Source organism: Ammospiza nelsoni, chromosome Z (assembly GCF_027579445.1).
Source record: "Ammospiza nelsoni isolate bAmmNel1 chromosome Z, bAmmNel1.pri, whole genome shotgun sequence".
NCBI classification, from domain to species: domain Eukaryota; kingdom Metazoa; phylum Chordata; class Aves; order Passeriformes; family Passerellidae; genus Ammospiza; species Ammospiza nelsoni.
Genome location: NC_080669.1, coordinates 74,714,768 through 74,737,160, shown reverse-complemented (window position 1 = coordinate 74,737,160; position 22,393 = coordinate 74,714,768). Strand labels below are relative to the sequence as shown.

The 22,393-nt window shown below is 39.7% G+C and overlaps 1 protein-coding gene across 1 annotated transcript in view; it reads right to left on the bottom strand.

The window, feature by feature from the left end:
- PLCXD3 (phosphatidylinositol specific phospholipase C X domain containing 3) overlaps positions 1 to 18,756 on the bottom strand; it is a 72,902-nt gene extending 54,146 nt beyond the window's left edge. The window contains exon 1 of the mRNA XM_059492532.1: positions 18,654 to 18,756. Within this exon, the coding sequence (XP_059348515.1) occupies positions 18,654 to 18,756 (103 nt within the window). The remainder of the gene's footprint in view (positions 1 to 18,653) is intronic.
- Between the last annotated feature and the right edge of the window lie 3,637 nt (positions 18,757 to 22,393).

The following is a 22,393-nucleotide window of genomic DNA, read 5'->3' as shown; positions in this document are numbered from 1 at the left end:
TCTGACTTTTCCTGTTTTGAGCACATGGGTAAGCACTTAGAATTAAGCTTCTATAAAACATTTTGAGAACAAAGCTCAACCTAAGCAATCCTGATGACGAAAGGATCATACTTTAGACAGAAAAACTGAATAGAAAGTATTGCTGAGAACAATGTGTTTCCTTATTGCTATACCTTGCTCTGTCTAACCCCATCTACCCCACTGCAGTCTATGTTTATAAATTCATTCTAAACAGTCTCCATATTTGACATCTTACTCTGCTGCAGGGAATGTAAAAATCCAAAGAAAAACCCTTAACAAACATTACTTTTTTCTTCCAAAAAAGGATTAGAAGATAAAGCACCTAATTCCAACGCTATAAAATAAAAGTTTGATTTTTAAAATATTGAAGAGGAAAAAATATCACAACTAAGGTGAAAAGACAATAAGTTTACAGAAAACAAAAATTCTGCAAGTCAATGTGATTACACTATCTGTTATGCAAAGCAAATAATTAAGTCTAATAACTATGAAGGGAAGAAATAAAGTAAGAAAAAAAAAGTTATAAGAAATTGTTGAAGCCATGATTAAATGTCCTTGATTAACTGTTCCACAACTACTATTCCTTGTTCAGTCTGGAGAGCAATTTTGTCCCGGCCTACATACTCTCTGTATAATGTCTAATTGAATATTTTCAGGTATCACTGCCTGCTTCTGGCTCCTAAAAACCCAATTTCTGCTCCTAAAGGCCAAAAAATGATTCAGTGCTTCAGGGCATGTACAGGTGAAGCAATTATTTAGTCATCTAGGTGATACTCTTCCTGAAGCAGACAGCAAAATTGGCATTGCAGTGAAATATCCTTTCATAACCCTGCCAGAAGTAGCCTCTGTCTCTTGAAGAATTTTTAAAAAATTTATTTATTTAATAAAAAGTAGTGAAAATGGTTTGGTTTCCAACAGAAATCTCTGCAAAGTGGTGAGACTACAATACAATATTTCCTGTATTATTTAAGTCACTAAGAAATAACATTAATTTTTTATGTGTGTTCAACTATCAATCTACACTTACACATTCTATTGTTCAAGAGTACCTGAAAGGTAGTATTTTAGAGAAAAGTAATTTTACATGGTTGGTTTACAGAACAGAATAACCCAAGGGGATTAACAGACAAAATCAATAGATTCACACCAAAATCATATTAGAATAGGTTGTTCAACAAACATAGATTGTAACAGCTAGCTCCACAAGAGAAGTAACTTTAAAACACTGAAGGCTGAAATACACTTTAATTCTTGAGTATTGAGTATTTCCAGCTCATCTTGGCTCTTCGCCAGGAGTTTCCGTCCCATGACTCCTGTTTCTGATCTAAGTCCATACTCATAAAAAACTGAAGTATGAAACATAAGCAGTTAAAAACAAAATTTAAAAAATAATTTCAGACATCACAGAAAGGAAGCTTTCAACAAGAAATTTTTCATTTTTGAATGAGAGAATGCCTACAATCCGTCCCAAATAGAATATTCCTTTTTTGCAGTTTTTCGCCAACTGTGGATGAAGAAACGCATTTGTTACTTTCCAAGTTCTTTTCCTCACAATACAGCATTTACTGGAAAACGGACAAAAACAGTAAGGGCATTTCAGATCAAGGTTGCTTCACCTCTAAGGCCACAAGAGGTAATGGTTATTGATGCTGGACTGTTGCCTTGCATGGAAGAAATCAGTTCAAGCCATGGAATAATTCAATTTAATAGACTCTACAGCAACCCTGAAACCTCATACTAAGATGGAGTGCTTTTTCTGGAAAGAACTCTGATGTCACTTTTAACAGATTTCTCTTCTCAATCTATCAGTTGTTCTAGCAGTCTCATCGGTAAAAACATTCAGTTTAATTTCAAGCTGAATATATATGGAGAAAAATGACATTTATATTTCACTTCTTGACTACCCCCAGAGTATGCTGTGATAGTTATAATCCTACCAGAAAGCCATTCTGAAAAATCATTGCTCATATTCTTTAATCAGACTCAGAAACATTTTCATACCCTGTAGGAAGAGACAGCCCCATCAAAAATATGACTCTCACAGGGTCTCTAACACCAACTTTCTTCATGGTCTTGATGTAGCAAATGGTCTCTTCAGGATTTCATAATTTCTAGTATCGGAATAAAATGTGTCATTAAAAGCTTTAAAAGGACAGCTCATGGAACAGCTTACAGGACATCATCTTCAACTGGCACCCAAGGATACAGACTGAAATGCACAGGCAGGGCAAAGATCTCAACATCTTCTCCTGGTATCCTCAGCCTCCTCCTCTTCCCTTTAGCTGAGATAAGCAATCCCTCATCATTTGCTCTTCCTGAGGCTTTCAAATTCAGCTTTGACATACTAAACAGCAATACCCTCTTTCCAGACAACCAGAGAACTATGATTATGGAGCACAGCATAGGCAGAAAACATACATTTATACAGAATTACAGTGTCACATACCTGGACCTCAAGCACACTTTGAAAGCCATAACACCTTTATGAGAGTAAAAAGAGGATTGCATTGAAGGTGAAAGGGCTGTTCAAGCAGAATGAACAGAGTAACAAATACTGTGGTGATGGTGGGGTTTTGGCTTGGTTCTTTCTTTCATTTGCAGTTACAGGGACAGCTCAGAAAGTCAGCATCACTGCCTAAAAAAGAAGATGATAATTTGGTATCAAGTGGACTCCCCAATATGTATCCCAGCATTTTAACGCACATATTCAGAAACTGTGCAAATTTAAAGTAACAGGAATTCTTTTTCAGTGCATATTACAAGAAAAGCTTCAGAGAGGGAGACACTAGCCATTTTTTCCGCATCACCAGATTTTTCATTAATCTTATGGAAGTATTTCTACAACACAAAACATGACTAGCACCCCAGAACAATTCATGGAGAGATCAAATTTTCTGTCTGGATCTTGCAGGGCTTAAGGATGCTGCCAGAGAATAACAACAGTGTAGGTAGTACCCAAAAATAATAGTTGAGCCAGCCTAGCTGAGATCTGATGGGAAGTGAACTACAGACAACAGATAGGGAACTGCCTGATACAGTATGTGGTCAGGTGTGTCCCATGGGTCAGGGACAGCTAACCTCAAAGTACATCTGCATATTGAAAAGTAGCATTACTTTTAATTGTTAATATATTTTCTTGCGTCTTCCCTACTTTACATTTTCTTCTAGAATAGAATGTGCTTTGACTCCAGCAAATAACTAAAATATAAATTTACTTTTCACTGAGTTACAGCAATGACTAATTAAGGCCCAACTGGAGGTTGTCATCCTCCAGTTATAGTATAAACATATACGACACCTCACTGGTAAGAGAAAAAGAATGCAAGATTTGCTGCTTGTTAAGTAGTGACTTCTGCATAATCGTCAGGCTGTAATTCAATTGGTTCAGATTCTGCCACACGCACAACAACCCAGACACAGGCTCCATGGTGACAGATGTTGTCTCTTTACCAGACAGAGATACTCATCACAAAACTTCACTATAAAAGAGTACTGCATTTTGATAGAGCTTAAGATGCCCCCTGCAAAGAAGAGCTCAGGGAATAAATCAAGTCATGTACAAAAATTCAGTCTTCCAATGCCTGCCCAGAGTTCTCATATGGTATGGGAAAACCATTTACCAAGGCATTCACAGCATCAAGTTTTATACAGCAACAGCTGTGGCAAGTCACCCATAGTCTGGATTAGCAGCAAAGTCTCTAAATTTACAATATTCTTCCAAACGTGTCCCTGATAAAGAAATATAAATGCATCTTAATTGCTACTCTCTAAACTACTTCTAAATGCTTCCTGCTAGAAAGTAATCGCAACTCAAGAGAAATCAACAAAGCATGGATGAGCATTTTTCATCTCTTAAGAAGTTTCTGTGTTTGGTGGAGAGTTCCCTCATGAGTAAACTTCACCAACATGCTGCCAACATGCAGCAGACAGGTGCATCAGCTGCAACAGACGACAGCCAGTGCTCCTGGGATCCATCTGACATTATCCACATGCAGCGTAACATGTGATTCTTAGGGATGATCCTGTGCAGGGCCTTGCCAGACCCTCCTAACTCAGCTCATTCTGTGAATGCCACATCTCATTTGCAACCACACCAGACCCACCTCCTCTTCATTAACCATCACAGTTCTGAGCACATGGCTGTCTTAGGTTGCAAATGCAAGATATACCTAGGGGTGTGCATTCTATTGCCATCTCTTAGAGGTGGGGCAGTCGTCTTCTGTTAATTGGGCCACGTGCTAAAACCAGGTGGAGCAGTTTTCTTTATCTCTTCCACTACCAATTCTCCCTCCAGATATATCTTCTGTTCATGGGCCATTGAGTCTCACTGTGTGACTGATAAAATTACATCATCCCACTGGGAGACGCTCTGCCCAGGGGGAGGAGCCAAGCATTCCCACCTGGATATAATCTGAGCCTTGGAACACCACAGGCATCCTTTTCCCACTGGATTCCCAGAGGAAGACCAGGCCCATCTACACCACCACTCGACCTCCAGAGGAGAGCTACACCCTTCTACTGGATCAGTGCTTCAACAGAACCACACCTGTGACTGCAGGAGGGCTGCAGCCACCATTTAATTGGGCTACTACCACAGGGTGTCAGGTTGTATTCTCACTCTGTCAGTGTTGTTTCATATTACTGCATTTTTATTTTTCCTAATAAAGAACTGTTATTCCTACTCCCATATCTTTGCTTGAAAGCGCTTTAATTTCAAAACTGTAATAATTCAGATGGAGGGGGTTTACATTTTCCATTTCAAGAGAGGCTCCTGCCCTCCTTAGCAGACACCTGTCTTTTCAAACCCCAACAGAGGATAACAATAGCAGTGGTGATTTCTTCCCCAGCTACCTCACCTGCCATAATACCCACTTTTGCCACCCTCCAAGTCTCTTCCTGAATTTAACATGCTTAAAATCCCCTTAAAAAAAAAAACAACCCTGACTCTCCGTTATTTTTATCCAACTCAAGTCCATTTCCCTGTGATGCAAGACAGGCTGCTTTTTTCATGTGCTTCTTTACATTGGTATTCCTTGTATGCTTCAATAATGAGCTTGTTATCAGCTAGGTTGTTAGTGAAAAAAAAATTTAATTAAAACAGGACCCAAACATTGCAGCAATGAAGAAGCACCATGTTCAGTACTCAGTTTTAGCAGTTCAGTGCTGCCTTCACCAGCAGCCATTCAGATTGACTGCAAACACTGCTACCAAGATTTATTTTGGATATTTTAGGAAGTATCATGCACAACAGGACAACTGTAAAGAAATTTTAACCAATTGCTTTGACAAAGTCATTAATCAGCCTCACTCTTCATCCCCAAAGAAATTCCTTGAAGCTTATTTTTCTGAAATCATGAATTCATTGCCAAGAAGAGCAGCAGGAAGTGTCTAACAGTAGGCAAAGGCCTACTGGCAAAAATCCTTTTAGGGCTTCAGTAATTTGATATTCTGATTGAAATTAAAGTTATAAAAAATTAAAAGCTATAAAAAAAATTTGTCAACAGTTTTCACTTTATACATCGAAGCTTGGCATTCATAAAGTATTTCAAGACTGCAACATTGCTTGATCGCAGCACCAAATAATCAGAACACAGCCCCGTTCTGCTGTGAGCTTGCAGAAATCTTTCACCTGCATGGTTTACCATTCACTTTACTCAAACTTCACAGCAAATTCTCTCACACTCACATTTTTTTTAAATAAGGCCTGGGCTGCAATGGTATATAGATCGTTTTCTCCAAACAGGGGTCCTGAATACAAAATTTATTAGACAGGCTATCGCAGCAATGTGTATTTTTGGAACACACATAAGAACAGCAGAAGTAAAATAGTCTTTTCAGATCCCACAAAAAACTTAGCAGCTGGTGAAATGCCTGGGTATATCGTGTTATTTAGCAGTAAAATGTGGGCCTTGTTACTGTAAATTTCACTTATTTTCCCCAACAGTCGTGTAATTAATACCTGTGTCCCTCTTTCTGAGCACAAATTTTCCTTAACTTTTGCTGAAGTCTTCAAAGCAAAATCAGCCAACAAAAGACTCCTGGGCTATGCTCTAGATGCTTTCTGAAGCAATGCTTTGCAAAGAGATGGAGCTAAATCTGGCAGTGCTCACCCCCTAATCTCCAGGCAAAGATTTAGGGTAGTAACCTAAACGGCTCATCTGCATCCCTCCAGCCCTCAGAATATTTATTTCTTTTTTTTTTTCACTTTATTCTCTCTTGCATCATTTTGGAGCATGGATGAAAATACTGGTGCCTTCATGCCTTCAGGCAATGCTTATGAGTCGTCCAAGTGCTCACACCCTGCCTCTCAACCCACTAGAATACACTAAAGATTACAGCAATATGCAACTTGCTTAACAACCTTCACATCAGGAAACAACTCCCCACGATGCAGATAAAACCACCTGTCTGTGGTTCCCAGACTGAAAGGGGAAGAAGTGCTGCCAGATGCCACTAGGGAACATCCAGTGCAGGGCTGAGGCAGTGCTTGTATATAACTCCAAGACAGCACATGCAACCTTAAATGTAACTCAGAATGTGCTGCTAACTGGCCTCCCTTGCTCTGTAGAGCTTGCAAGCCTCCAGTTCAGCTGCAGCTGCTGTAACCCTTTATTTGATTCTCAAGTGAGGCCAGAAACCTTATCTCCTGCAGCTCACCCTCCAATCCATGGAGATCTGCCAAACCACTTACAGCCTGGTTTCACCTCTGACTGGTCCCTCTTTTCTGACACCACTGGAGAGGTGGGTGATGCAATGCAGTGCTCTGCATGCCATCAGATCTGATGCACATGTTCCTTTCCTGTGAAAAATGTTTCCTTTCCTTGCTGGTATGACATAGTGCAAAGCACACAAATCTCAGGTACAAAACATAAAAAACCTGATGTATCTGCTGTCAAAAGAAGCTTTTCTCCTCTATGTTTGGGAAAATGCATGGCTTAAAGGTCAAGTCACTAAATTAAGATCTATAAAACACAGGTTCATTTTCTATTCCTGCCTCAGCATCCCTTATTTTAATCAAGTAATTTAGTTTTCCTGTCAACAAAACATAGAAAACATCCTGTCATGACAGAGAAAATGAGTCCTTTATAATTTGTGTTTAATACGAAGGCTATGGAGATGTATAAAACATGCACACACTTTCCATGTTCTGACCATTTTTTTCTGACAAGCTTTAAGCCTATGTCTTTGGCTCAAGCATCAGCAAAAGGCAGAAGTCAGAAGCCCCAGACCAGCCCCACCACTAGTCACCAGTGTTTTCACATGCTGGTATAGACCTGTATCAACTCGGCAGGACTAATGTCAAAGTCACCATGTCTGATCACTTGCACTGTGATGTCTCAAGGATCTCCAGCTCTACTATTCTTCTCAGTGCCCAGTCCAGGTATCAAAAACTCCATGAATCCTTATCTTCAATGCAATACAGAAATCCACGTAGTGTTTTTGACAGCTACTCTTCTATTCTCCCCACCATAATTTAAAATATGTATTTTCAAGCCATCACATAGCAATGCAACATGAAAATCCAGCCTAGATCAGAGACCAAAGGAATTGGTCTTTTGGAAGAAGCTGTTCAAAAAAGGTATGATGACCCTTGGTGTTCCAGGGCTTCAGAAAACAGAGCAATACTGCTGTTATGAAAGAACCGTATGCAGCCTCAAATAATCCAAATTTTAAAGCCCTTTCTTGAAGAGTATTTTCAGTTTCAATGCCTATCTCAATTCCATAGTAATTCCAGGAAAAAAATCACTACATCTTTGGGAGACAAAACCCAGAAATTTCAACCTTTACTTACTGTAGTTCCAAGAGCTCTCCAGACTTCAATTACATCAGCATCTTAAAAGATATGTTGAGACTTTGAAAATAAGTTACCTTGTCTTTGAAATACTTTGGTCTAAATATTAAAGCATGTTATTACAAATAAATGTTAATGCACCATATTTTCTACAGTAAAAAGGAGCAAGTCTGTGAAAGGCCTGCTACCTCAAACACCATTACAATACAGATAAAATGCAAAATGTTACTTAGTGGTGTTTCAGCTTCAAAATAATCAATTAGACTATATGCTATTTCCTCCCTTTCTGTACATAAGGGTTTGATCTAGCACCATTAGTCATCACAATGCATGTGTCAGCTGATTTTGCCATGCAATAGGTAAAATCCCCAAACTTGCTTATCTCTTGCTGTTCCCTGATTTATATTTGGGTCATAAGCAAAGACAATGGAATTTTTGGATAAAGCTGAACTGTAAATCTTGTGATTTTTTACACTCTGAAGATAGATTATTTTTTCTTTAATGTAGCCATTTAATAAAGGTTCACTTAAAGACTATAAGCAACATAAGCTAGTACTTTTCTTTCTGACACATGCATTACAGTGGGTATTTTAGAGGGCCATATTTAAGTTCATCATCTAGTCAGCATTGCTTTCTTCAGCTGTTCAGAGCAATTTATTCATCAAGAGCTAACTGAGGCAGACTCAGTTCCACCCTACATAGTGCACAAAGTAAAAATACAGTTACTGCTCTAATTTAGTGCCATTTCATACAGATCTGCATTTACACATGGTATAAGGCAGTGGAAAACCATACTCAGTTAGATTCATGTTAAAATTTCTCCTCTTGTGAGTGAATCCTGTTATCCAAAAAACTGCTGAAAATTAATCCGAAGGAAAAAAAGGCACCTGAACCATGAACTGAGTAGAACTTATGAAAAAAAGTTCACTTTAAACACAGTAGTTCTCTTCTTTTATCCTGGATCTTTCCTGGTATGTCTGTAAGTTGGTGCAAATTTTAAAAACACATTATTTTGTCATATATAGTGTCTTTTAAGCACTGTTTTAATCTAGCAGGCAGAAAAAACAGGCATGTTATCCTATCTCCATTTACTTTCAAGTGTCATTTCCAATTAGAATACTTCTCCATATCTCTATTGGTTTTACATATTCTCTAAGTATTTCTGCCCTGTATCCCACTCTTAAGGCAGAGCAGAAGTAACACCTGATGGAAAGTGAGATGTAAAAGGGATTGCATTTTGCTTCTTGGCTTCTGCACTGCAAGAACAGAATGCTCTTGTAGACAATAGCAATTCCAAAATGAAAAGGCATTATCTCTCACTTGACTTGGAGAAGCTGCTTTCAGGGAATTTAATTTATTTATCAGCACTTCTGTATACCTTTTGAAATACAAAACCAATTAATACACCCTAAAAATTACAACAAAACACCATCATCATCTTTCTCCATGGGAAAATTCAAGGTAATTCACAGCCTAAGATACCTGGCTTGAAGATTAAGAAACATTATCTCTCTTAACATATCTGAGAGAGCCATGCTGAAAAAAGGTAAAATCCAGTTTCGAAAAGTACACAGGCCAGAAGAGTAAAGGGATATTTATAGAGGGGAATATCTCCTTTTTCTCACCTGGTCGTTAAGCCTCTTTTGTGCTATAGATCAGAGATGATACCAGAGCCAAGGCACTGAACTTACTGCACCTTTGATGAACCTTCAACACAGCACTTCTCCCTGGTCCTAAACCTCCACCTTCACCCACTTTAACCCTTTTTCAATCCAGATACAAACAGGGCTCTCCTGCAAATCTGAAGTCACTTTCCAATAGCATCGATTACTCTTGGTTGCATGAAGGATGTGGCCTCAAAGGAAACAGTAAGAATTCTGTGGTGTACAAAGCATATTAATAAGCAGCTAGGAACTGAAATCCCAACACGGACCAGATCACCCAGCCTTACAGTGGCTTGTTCTGACCCCTGTAGGGCAGGAGGATGTGACAGAGCCAAATACATAATGGCACAAAAGCCAACCATTTCTCTGCAGCACCAGAAAAACGCCATCATCTTAAGCTCTCAAAGAAGTCAGTGTTAGTTTTATTGGTTTGTACACTGTTTTCAGCAAGGAGAGTCTGAAGCATTGCTGGCCAGTTCATTAAAATTCATCGTAGAAATCCCAGTTTTCTCCATATTCCACACTCTGATTTCTAAAGGAAATCCTGCCTCATGCACACCAGAAGCAACAGCATTCATTTGTTCAAGTGCAGTTCACGTCCTTCACAGTGTCCCTTGGCTTGTTTCCCCTATTATACATCCAAAAATTACTGAAGCTGGCTTGTTTTCTCCTTATGTATTGTCAACTTATAAAGTGTTTCTCAAAACACTCACTCGGCACACGAACTAAATAACACTCGGCTAACGGCAGGAGTCCAGATCCCGCTCACAGCAAGAGCCTGCACTCCTAGATAAGCCTTGAGCATGTCTAGACATGTGTTCCCCATTCCCATCATGGACAGCACCTGTTTTGAGGTGATCTCTCCTATTGGAAAGAAGAACAGCTGTCAATTTTGCACCAGAAGCAGAGGAAGGCAGAACTCCAACTGAGCAATGCTTTGCAGGTTACAATTCATCAAAACTGTGTATTTCCATACCACTGGCAAAGTTTCACTTCAACCATGGAAATGGTGAGATAACTGTACAAGGTGGATGAAAGATTAAAGCATTAAAAACAAAACAAAACAAACTAACTAACTAACTAACTAACTAACTAACTAACACATAAACATGGTCCAAAACAATTCCAGGTTTAGATTCACATGGTCTAAGTGTCCTGAATTTAAACATACCAAAATATATACCAAATACATACCAATCTATTAAAAAAAATACTGATGCAACCCCTTAAAAGTGATTTTATTAGTGCAAGGAGGATGCAGATGAATACAGACAAATACAGCATCTGCTACTCAGTGTCCAACCTAGATCTTTGCCTCTTCCAATTAATATCCTCCCCCTTTTTGTGGCTTAGGTTAACTGGGAATTTCTGTCCAAAACCAGTTTCATCCAGCCTGTTCACCCCAGTGAATTAATTACTCCTACCATTGTGCCATGCTGAGTGCCAACACAATCTTCATTGCTTTCCAGCAATGGAAAAAGTAACTGGCAACTGCCTCCTGCAGCAGCTTCAAAGTGATCTCCTGATCTGCCCACCACACACAGATGAGCTCCCTTGGAGATGCAGGCACTTCAAGTCTCAGGGAACCCATCCAAGTGTTTCCCATTTTTTGATCACATGATAGGAATACATGAAAATCATCCTCACACATGAAATACACTACCCCAACTTGCATGGCTTCTGATACAGTATTCGTGAACATGAGCTACACAATTAGAACAGTCTCACAAAATCTGAGAGTTTCAACAGAAAGAAAGAAGACTAAACCTAAAACAGCAATCTCTTGGGATTCCTGTGTTAGCACCTAGAATGAGCACCTGCTCAAACTTCTCCATTGACAAAGCGACTTTTGAGTAGTATGCACAATGGATGGAAAGCAGAACTCCACCAAAAGCTTTTGTGAGCTTTGCAGTAGAAAACAAAACAACTTTACTTCCAAAGTGCAGCCTAGGGGTCAATGAAATCTTCCATAACCCACTGAGCAGACTTCCTAACCCAGCTTACTATGAGCAAGGCCAGCCTCAGTATCAGTGGGCTCCTTGAGATTAGAGCAGGATTTAGCAAAGCTAGCAAACTAATAACCTTTGAGGCTCTAAAGCATCAATTTGATTGCACAGCACTACATGTAACTCACCTTTTCTACATTTTTCTTACTCTCACTTAAATCCCAGTTTAGAAACCTTTCATAATTATAAAACCAAGCTGCCAATATATAAAGAAAAGGGTTTAATAGGATTAAAAAAAAATTTCTATTCAAACACAAAACTACTATGGATGACAGCATGACAACAATGTAAAGCATGAAGTATACTATTCATCTCACTGGAGTTTGTTCAGTTAAAAAAATGGCTACAGAATTTATTAAAGGCTAGATTAGTTCAGTGGCCTTTATCCTGGGTTTTTTAAATTACAAGCAAAATTCATAATGCAGTAGACTTCATAGATAGGTGTTTGCCTTGATGGCAGCAGCACATGTCATGTATCTCCAATCATCTGACACATCCTAAGTGACATACACAGAAGGGAGCAAAGCCTGGAACCAAAACAAAGGAAATCTGTTTCTTCTTTACATCCTCTATCTTTTAAAAGTACTCTACAACATTTTATTTTCATAGTTGAAACACTAAATATTTAAGCATGAGGTATGTGAGCTAACCAGGTAAGAGACTGAATGAGCCAAAGATTAACTTTTTTCAATATTGAGACACCATTTCAAAAAATGGCAAAGCATCTGAAAATTGTTTTAGCAATTTGTTTCAAATTAGATTACGGTGAAAACTGAGATGGTGTTAAAATAGACAGAAAAATAGAAACCGGGACTTTCTAAAATGAAATTGCATATTTCGGCCTTTACGTATCATTATTAGCTGACACTATATAGCTGTTCAAAGTAATGGAAAAGATTAAATCAAGGTTTGCTACAGTAGGTCAAATGAAAAACCATTCAACTTTGCAAAAATTTAGATTAAAATCCAAACCTTCAGATTTTGAACCACATTTTTTCCCAATTATATTTTTTGCAGTGTCCCAAGGGCTATACTGTAGGGATTGCACAAGGAGATCTGTACACAAATTAAGCACCTATAATTTCAAGCTACTTTGAAGAAAGGGTAAGATGGGAATTAAAGTTATTCTCCCTGGAACTGGCTGCTCTTTGAAGAGCAGAACAGTCAAACAGAAATCTGTCTACTAAATCTGAATGCTATTTAAATTCTATACATTATATTTGAATGCTATATAAATAAATTATATACATTATATTTGAATGCTATATAAATTGCATACAATTAATTTCTAAAAAGCAGTGTGCATTTTAATTATTATTTCTATACAGAACAGTAGAAGAGATTGCACAGCACTCTTAGGGGGTTTAAAGTTACAGTCTGCAAAACTTTGTCTACCTAGGATCTGCATTTTAAACTACTTACACAGTTGAGAGCAGGTCACAGTTGAGCATCTTCAAAGGAAAATCCATTTTGCATGAAAGACAAGAGTTCAAGTTGCAGTATATTAAGAACCATAGGAAATTACCAAATATAAAACACACACCAAACACAAAGTTAAAGACTGTCAGAAGGTAAGGGCAGTTTGGATACACAGAACAGTCAAGAAATTTTCAGACAAGAGATTAAAAACCCCAGCAGTTCATTGAGTTGGAAAGACAGAAATAATTCCAGATGGCAACAAAGCTGTTCCCTCTGCCACACCTGCCACGGTGGCAGGATGCAAGGCAGGTTGGAGAAGGCAGTTCTGCTGGAACTGAGCCGCAGGAGACACGGTGGACAGAGATGGCTGGATTAATAAACAGCCCCTGTTGGGAAACCAAGCAAAGGCAGTTTCGAATTACCTCTGGTAGCAGATGGGCAAGTAACTGAAGGGTTCAAACTGTTTGATTTTTACGGCAGTGGGAATAAACAAACAGCTTTATTTTGTGTGTGCTAGAAACATGTCACAGCAGGAGAAATTAATGGCGAATGCCACAGGAAACTGTATCACACAGAAATATTTCTGAAAGGGTTGGAAATGACACATTAGCACGTGCAAGGCCAGTGAGAAACTGTTTTGTGGATAAAAGTGATTGATTTAAAAAGATCGTCAACAAATTAAAACAGAGCTATCCTAAAGAAAAGTTGTAAGGATATTTGCTCATTTTCTGATCAGAAAAAAAGAAAGCATAAGGTACTTACTTCTGGTAGAAAACCACTGAAAATTGAGTGCAACGCACAGTGGAAAAGAAAGCACTCTTCCAGGTACATATACATGTCAAAAGCTAATGGGCAACTTACATTATAGTTTTATTTATAAGTTTACCTGTATCATCAGTTTAGAGCTCTAGGCAAAGCTAATTTTGTACAGAAAAAAATTGGACCCAGGCAAGTGAAGCAGAGGTATTCTGCTGACCGGGAGCAGACAGAAAAGGCTGAAACAGATCCCACATCTCTAAGACAATCACCCTTCATTCTTCAGCCAAATCCAAATCATTGGCTATTCAAGATCAAAATTAAAGAGTTTCCTAATAACATTTAAACAGTGAAAATGCTGTGTGTCTACGTAACTAAAAGGAAGAAGTTCTAGACTTTTTTAAGGTGAAAGAATTTCCCCAAGGGAATGAGAATGGGAAATGTCTATCCAAGAAACAAAATATCACTTGAGCATTTGCAAGTTATTACAATGGAAGTTAAAATATTTGAAACAGACCTGTTCTGTTAACACAGCAGTGCTATTGTTCACAAAAAAGGCAAAAGATTCCAGTTGCACTAACTTTCTTCTCCCAAGTCTCCCCCAACCATCTTCAATATCCTAATATATCTTTGATATTTGACTTTACTACACATCCTCCTCTTTGTGAAATAACTCCCTATGAGGTCTTGGTCTTTCTTTGCAAAGTATGATGATAGTGGGAAATAGAAATTTCAAGTCTCTGAGCCTTTTTCTAAAGATGGGTAGTACTAAAAAATTCCACCTGACACTTCTTATTTGAGGTGAGCCAAGCTAGCTCTGCTGTGTCTAGCAACTGCTTTCCAGTTGATGGACAAAGAAAGTTATATGTCAAAACTAAAAAAAAATTAAAATCCCATCTGAAAAATGACAGAAGCCAAAGAGGTCCTGGGAAAATACTTTTCACAAGAATTGTATTGTTCATGTTGCATTTTCAAGCAAAAAGAACATATGCTGAGGTCACAGGTTTCATCTGCACAAGGAAATCAGAAACAAAAGCCTGAATAATCACAGCACCAGAAAGTTATGCACTCAAGAGATATTCTGAGTCTTAAATTCATTCAAAAGATTTTACCCATACTTTACAGACATGACCCTAGCATGCATTATGACTGCTCATATGGCAGAATCTTGGGCTAGTACCAGTTTTGGTGGAGATATGAGTTACTTACGGAAGAAAATATTCTTTTCAATCATAAATTATTCTCGTGGACTTCTCAGAATCTTGGAATATTAGCACCAGGGGAAAAGGCAACAATGATTGCACAAATTATTCGTACAAAGACTCTGATATTAAACTAGACACATATTTAAAGACTGTCAGTGAGAAAGTTTATTGATCAATAAGTGGAACAATTCATAAGAAAATGCTGCCTACTGATGTCTATTTACTGCACTGCATGTAACTGATATGATCAGCTCAGATTAAGGCAGGTGCATTGACACAGCAGAACACACAGGCTCTCCATACCTCATCTTTCCGCCTCAGCTTGGGAGCATGATGATTTCAGTCCTATAAACATGCAATGCCTCCAAAAACCTACTTCTTATCCTGGTCAAAGAAGCACAGGCACTGACAAAGCCACATTTTATAAACTACTGAAAGACACCCTTCCCTCAAAGACCAGAACCCACAGTCCTCCGCCTTTTTCTTAGACAAACTGTTGAGAGCTCAGCCAGGCAGATCCTTTAACACAAGAGGCAGTCTGCAAGCACTAGAAGATGTACACCTTGACCCAAAGTCCTTAGAATATATCCTTTCATTATTCTAATTGTCATAGCAATAGAAGATTAAATTTGTGTGGCATTTTCTGGAAACTAACAGATCATCTAATTTCCAAAGATTGTATACTGTTATTTGCTACCATTATCACTTGAGGAAAATCTGCCACTTGCAGCATAAGAGAACACAGACATAGTCAACTCAAACAAAGACAAAAACCTCATAGAAAATGCATCATCCTCATATGTGGAAGAAATTAAAATAGAAAAGTTTATGATCCACAAAGCTGGCACAAGCTATATTAGAGATTTCTGTCTCATCTAAAGGGTTCCTGCAATTGGGAAAACAAAAGGACCCACCTTGAACCATGGAGAATGGAATGAGTAGAAGAACTTACTGAAATATGAGAAAAATCCAGCACAGATTTGTTATTTATAAAAGTATAAGGGGTGGTAAATAGTATAAATTTGTACCTGCATAAGCTTAGCAACTGAACAATAAAAAAGTATGAGCACAATTTTTAAACAGATTATGAACAGAAAATTCCTTCAACAATATAGTTTAAATACAATCACAACAGAGTATTATGGGACTTGTGCTTCTCTTTGCAACAGCTAAAATAATACAAGCATGTCTGTGCAAAGACAACTGAGTGTATCACCTCAGTTCCAAGCCCTCCTTCTAGACAATGAGAAATGTACTGATGATTCATAAAACAACACTTCCCCCCTAATACAGAGGAACACCCTTTGTAATGGAAAATTCATTCTAACATTTTCAAGCTAATAGTTTGTTTTCTTCAACATTAACATTGTTGGACTCTGCTCCAGAACTGAATTTCATCCAGCTGAAATAAGGTCAAAATCAGTATTCCTACTGCACAAGGGAAGTTTAAATCCTGCTGGAAAAAAACAGAAAAAATGTACTGTTAACTTCTTTTGGTATGGGAAAAAAAAAAAGACAATGTAAAAAAATACTATGAATATTTTAGTTCTTAAACACTAACTTCAAAAACAGTGAAAAATTCACAAGTTAATGCCACCTTGACACATGAAGGTTTGGATAACACACATTCCTTGCATTAACTACTTGAATACTAGTTACATGCTAACAGCTACTATGTACCTGTTATTAATGCTCAGTTGTAGACATATGGGAGAAACCTTTCATATAAATATTAAGAATGTCCAAAAGGTTATCTCTTCTAAAAGGATGAAACCAATCCCATGTTAGCCCTTTTCCTCACTATTGTGCATGTCCACACTGTATGTTGAATATAATAATAAATCTATTGTTAAAAGATAGTGCTTAAACTACACTAATACCTATAGTCTGTGTGCCATGCTCCCTAGCTGGAAAATTCACATGAACTATATTGCTACCCTCCCCATAAGGCTCTATTTGCCAAACCTAGCATTTTAAAAGTGAGACAGGCAGATAAAAGTCTGTGTCAATTTACACTAACAGAAGGGCAAATTTCAAAGGTCTTAACGCTATGCCACTCAAATCATGTAAGTTTTTCTGCTAATTTCACAAAAAGCAAGTCTGCGTGCATTGCTGTTACATCAACAAAATAGTTCTGCCAATGTAAGGGCTCAGTCTCTGCCCCTTACAGCCTGCAGAACTTGCTCACTGTTAAATGCTATATTGGGATTAACCAGAACAGCCCACTGTAAATTGGTTGGTTTGTTTGTTTTTAATTTAAACAAGGTGTGAAAGCTTGCATTATTACTGAGAAAGCTCTGAGAAATGTCCACTTCAAAAAATTGTGGACAGTAAGAGAGCAACAGAGAGATGTAGGTGAGATAGATGTACCAGTAACAGCCTCATGATGCTTCCTTCGGTAAAGGAAGTCACTTAATGGTGATGCATAACAAAGGCAATTTTTTGCATCTGGAAGCAAGTTAAGTTTTATCATTTCTCCTCAAACCTGGAAAAAGTCTCTAAAACAATACATCTAACCGGGAAAACCACCATGCATCCCAAAGAGAATAATTTCTCATCATGCCAATATTCCATAAGAGCATTCCACAGTTTGTGGGTTAATGAAAAGTTATTACACTGGAAGACTTTTACAGCTCCAACAGAATTTGGTGGAACAATTGCAGATGCTGGGTTCTTATGCCTTGGAGGGACACAATTTTATACAGGATATATTCAACCAACAGCAACACTCAGCGTAGCTAGTGAAATGCTAGATATAGCTTGTGTAAACCATAAGAAACTAAGAGACATTTAATTCTAGAAGGGCACACCTGCGTCTAAATGAAACTATAGAAAACACATTATCACAAATTTCAGTTGCTATTACATTGTATTAAAGTATCTTTAGTACTATAACAACTGGTGTAACACGAGCACCTACTACACGAAACTTGCAAGAAGTGAACATTTCTCATAAGAAGCTTAAAAGACATTAGAGTTTCAACATCTCTGAAACCTCATTCCAGTTAGACACTTTAGAGAGGAAGGATGCTGGTAAAGAGGTCTTGCAAAACCTTGAGGTGCTCCTTCAAACCAGAGATCATCTGAAACAATTACTGGTTTGCATTCTAACATGTATTTTGCCTAAGACTACAACCATACTTAAAATCTTACAAAAAAAAAAAATACTGAGGCAGGACAGGAAACAAACAGTTCGTAGTCTGAATACCATCACCTGCCATCCCTTATCTTATTTAGAATTGTGTTGAGATCGAACGTTTTCTGACAGCGACATGACACGAAGCCGCACACTGCCGCAGCCTGCCTCCCCTCCCGCAGCCGCAGCCCTGCGTCCGTCTCCGCTCCGACCGACCTCGCCGCACAAGTTTATGGGGAAAGGGGCAGTATGTGGCATTTGGGTCCTAGGCGAGGTTTACTGCTCGGGCTGCTACGCCAGTCCGGCGGTACAGGAACAGGCTCCCTTCCCTCCCCGACCCCAGGCACAGCCGCGCACTCCGCGCCCGCCGCCCCACAGCCGCTCACAGCGCGGGGCCGCCGGAGCCGCGTCCCGCCGGCGCCTCTGCCCGCACCTGCCCCGCTGGCTCCCACCCACTCCCACAGGCAGTGCAAGGCGGCGCGGCGAGGGACGGGCACGGAGCCCCGCGGCAGCGCGGTAAGGGATCTCGGCGGAACCCCGCGGCAGCACGGCCGGGGCGCGCCGCCTCCCCAGAGAGTGGAGCGCTGAACCGCGCCGAGCGCTTCGCCTTCCCGGCGCAGGGCGACCGCGGGGCGGGCAGCCGGGAGCACCCACCGGGGATGGCCAGGTTGGTGAGCGGGGTGCTGTGGAGGCTGCCCGGCAGCGCTGCCATCCAGTCGGCGAAGAGCAGTTCGTTCTTCCCCTGCGACGAAGCCATGCTGCCGCCGCAGCTGTACCGCCGCCGCCGCTCGCTCCAACTCGCCCAGTCCCGGCCACGGCCACCGCCACTGCCACAGCCCCGCCGAGCCCGGGCCCCGCCCGCCTAGCACCGCCTCCCCCCGCCCCGCCGAGCCCCCGCCACCTCCCCGCGGCGCGGCGTGAGAGCCCTCGGGGCCGGCACCGAGCGTGGCGCGACCGGACGGCACCGTCGGGCTCGGCCCGGACACTCGGTGCGCGATCCCGCCCCAAGTACCGCGGGGGTCCGGGGAGCGAGCGGCGTCACGGCCCGGTCGTGGCGGGTCCGCACCGCCCCGGCCCCAGCGCCCCGGCCCGGGCCGGGAACCCGCAGCAGAGCCCGCCCCCGGAGCGCGGGGCTCGGCCCGGGCCGGGAGCCACAGCAGAGCCCGCCCCGGGAGCGCGGTCTGTGCCTGGGATGGCGGTCGGGGCCCCGGCTGGCGGCTGGTGGCCCTGGGCCTCAGCAGAACCTCCCTGACCTTGGCGATGGCTCGGCTGAACGCCCCGCGCCGGGATCTGGCATCCCTCGCAGGCGGCTCCCGGGCAGTTTCATCTGCCCCAGATACGAACGTCTCTGTTTGCAATGTGTTGTTCATACGAAAAATAATCGGTGCACCTTAGTTGAACATGCCCTGCAGATCGAATTTTTTGGCAATAATTTTTTAATGATCCAAAGTAGTATCTTCTATTACCATCTCCAGCCTGTCTTTGGAGAAACATCTTAGCGTTGGCAGTAAGGAAGCATTTGTGTGGTTGCCTCAGGATGGATGGATGAATGAACCTTATAAAGCTCTGTGAGCCATTTCAAACTGTTAGAACAAACGTGGCCTTTTCACCTTCAGCATTACCCATTTTTGTGAAAGTTGTTTATACGTGTGTAGAAGTTCATATGGTAGAGCTGTCAAAAACAGTGCCTAGAGAGAGCCATGACTGAGGCAGGTTCACTTTATCAGTTCATCTTGAATTCTTATGAGGGTCAGCTCTGGTTCTGTAGCTTGTGTTCTTACTCAAACCCTTCTATAACAGCTGAGTTTGAAAATAAAACTTAAGGGAACAACTAATAATCGCCCTCCCTTCACTTTCTGTCTAAAGTTTCCAGAGCAAGTATAATGAGAAACTCATCCTTTGGCCGCAATTTCTTGAAAAGTGAGTGACTATTTCTGAGATATTTAAATAAAAGAAATTTTGCTGACTCACTTTTTGCAATAGAAATAGCTCTTGAGGAGAGATTTGACTGGGGAAATGTGATCATATAGTTGACCTTGGGGGAGATGTTGAGTCTGATTTGAACAATACATGAAAAACGGAGAGGCGAAAGCAAACAGCCACCAAGGCCTGTCAAGTTTTTGCAGTCCTGCTTCCTGTGTATGAAGCTGCTAATCTGCCCTTTCCAAAATGACTGGTATTAGCAAGCATGAAAAAAAAAGACAGATCCACATTCTGGATATGAAGACATAAGACTCACTAAAAACATGGAAGATACTACTTACATAAAGGTGGAAGGTGTTACATTACATCATCTTCAGAGAATGGAAGAAATTTTAGTAAAAATTTCAAGATTTTTAAAGAGCATTTCATAAGGGGCAATTAATATTTCGAACAACATGATTAAATCAAATTAGATATTTTATTTAAGGGGTAAAATTGTTTATGCATTGCACTGGTCACTTGGAAAATTGCTGATGAACTTTCATCCATTTCACTATGTAGCCTACCTTTTCTGAGACAAAACTGAAGTAATCTTTTTGAAAGATTAAACATGTTGTTCATGTTGTTGATCTCTTATGGTCTCTGAAGCTTGGGGATAACTCAGAGCAAAATAAATACCAGCAAACTCGTCACTTTAAAATGTATTAATATGTATAATGTCTAAAACTACCTTTCAGTAGTGCTTTCTACACTAATGAAGACCTGTAAATATCCCTTTCTGCACTGACTAGAAACCTGTTGGCATTTGCTTCTGCAAGTAATTTGGGCTTTTATATCTTCTTTTTTTTTAACACCCGAAGTATTATTCCTCATAGTCTGGATTTTAAAACCATGGATACTGTGCTTCATGAAAACTGGCCCACTCTAACATGTCTCACACAAATCATGCTTGAAGAGGTCTGCCTCTATTTCTAGTGCAATATAACTGCTACAATAGCAGACTTAAAATCTGTCATTGAGTCGCTGTGGATTTGGGAATCACAGGCTTAAAACACAGGCTGAATTTGAAGTGAGGTGGGATAGGAAAGGAGACTTTTATGGGACAGAATGTGAGAAACATTTATAGAGCAAACTAAGAAACACTGATTTGGAAGCTTTGATATCAAATAAAAAGGTATTTTTTTAGCTTTTCAGTGGTATGAAAAACATTTTTTTATCTGCTTGGGAGGTGTTTAATAAAAAAAAGGCAAACCATTTATCTTGATTAAAGAGCATTTTATTGTGGTTTAGTTTGAACCTGTTATTTGACTCATTTTCACTGATTTATAAACAATGATAGCCTGTAAATCAAAGGCAGAACATCCATACAAGCTTTTGTTCCTATTTAAAAACAGTAAGAAACCAAAAAAAATCACATGTTTGGCTATATTTTTGAAATCGTCACACATAGCAAGTCTGAACTGTTAAAGAAAGTAGATTCCAGGAATGAAATTATTTAAAACCTTGAAAATACCAGGTAAAGTGAAAATTAAAAGCAAAAACCAAGAAAATACCATCTTTGCTTTTTTATTCACAGCTATGCTGAGCTCACTGAAGATGCCATGAAGAGATGGAAAATTGAAATTGTGCTATCTGTTCATCATGTACTGTGTTCTCCCCAGTCTGCAGTGTGTATGAATAGAGACACCTCTGCTTCCATGGAATGGAATAGAGTAATTTAGCCAATAGGAATGTCGCTTCAGCATTCAAAACTAATTACACTATTTAAAAAGACTTCCTGTTGTTTTTATTCTCCTAAAAAAATAGCATTTTTACAGTATACATTCACTGTTACACTTTTTCATTTTAGCAATCACACAGTTTGCTTTTTCATATGTCCTTGGCATCTGTTTTAATCGTGTGAATAACAAAGGACTAACAGGATCTTTTTGTGTAAGTTACATAAAGTACATTCCACTCTGAAAGGTAAAAGAAAAAATTACTTAATTGGGCATTGTATTTCTGTGACTATCCTATTATATAGAAAAATTATTTATCTACTTTAAATATATTGTTAATAAATTCAAAATGAGTCTTGGAACTGAAGAATTAGTATTGTTTAAATAGTTGAACTTTTTCAGTGGATTATGCTTCTGAGGTTGGTTTCTTCCTCCTTCTTGCTACCCATTTCTATTATTAGAAGTTTTTCAGAACAAATCCTGGCTGCCATCCCATGTTTGCATCTCTCATGGCTTTCAGTGACTATCAGTAACACTTGGGCAGTAAAGCCTTTCCAGTTGTTTGCAGCTGAGTTGCTAATTATATTTTTGTTCTTGGAAAGGCAGTGGATCCACGATTTTCTCAATTTTGCTACTTCTCATGGCTAACAGGTATAACAAGTGGGACAAGTACTTAAAGTCTCAAAGAGTCAAAGTAGATTGAATGAGATAATTTATTCAATAGTCATATGGGTGAATAGAAGTTGTTACAGG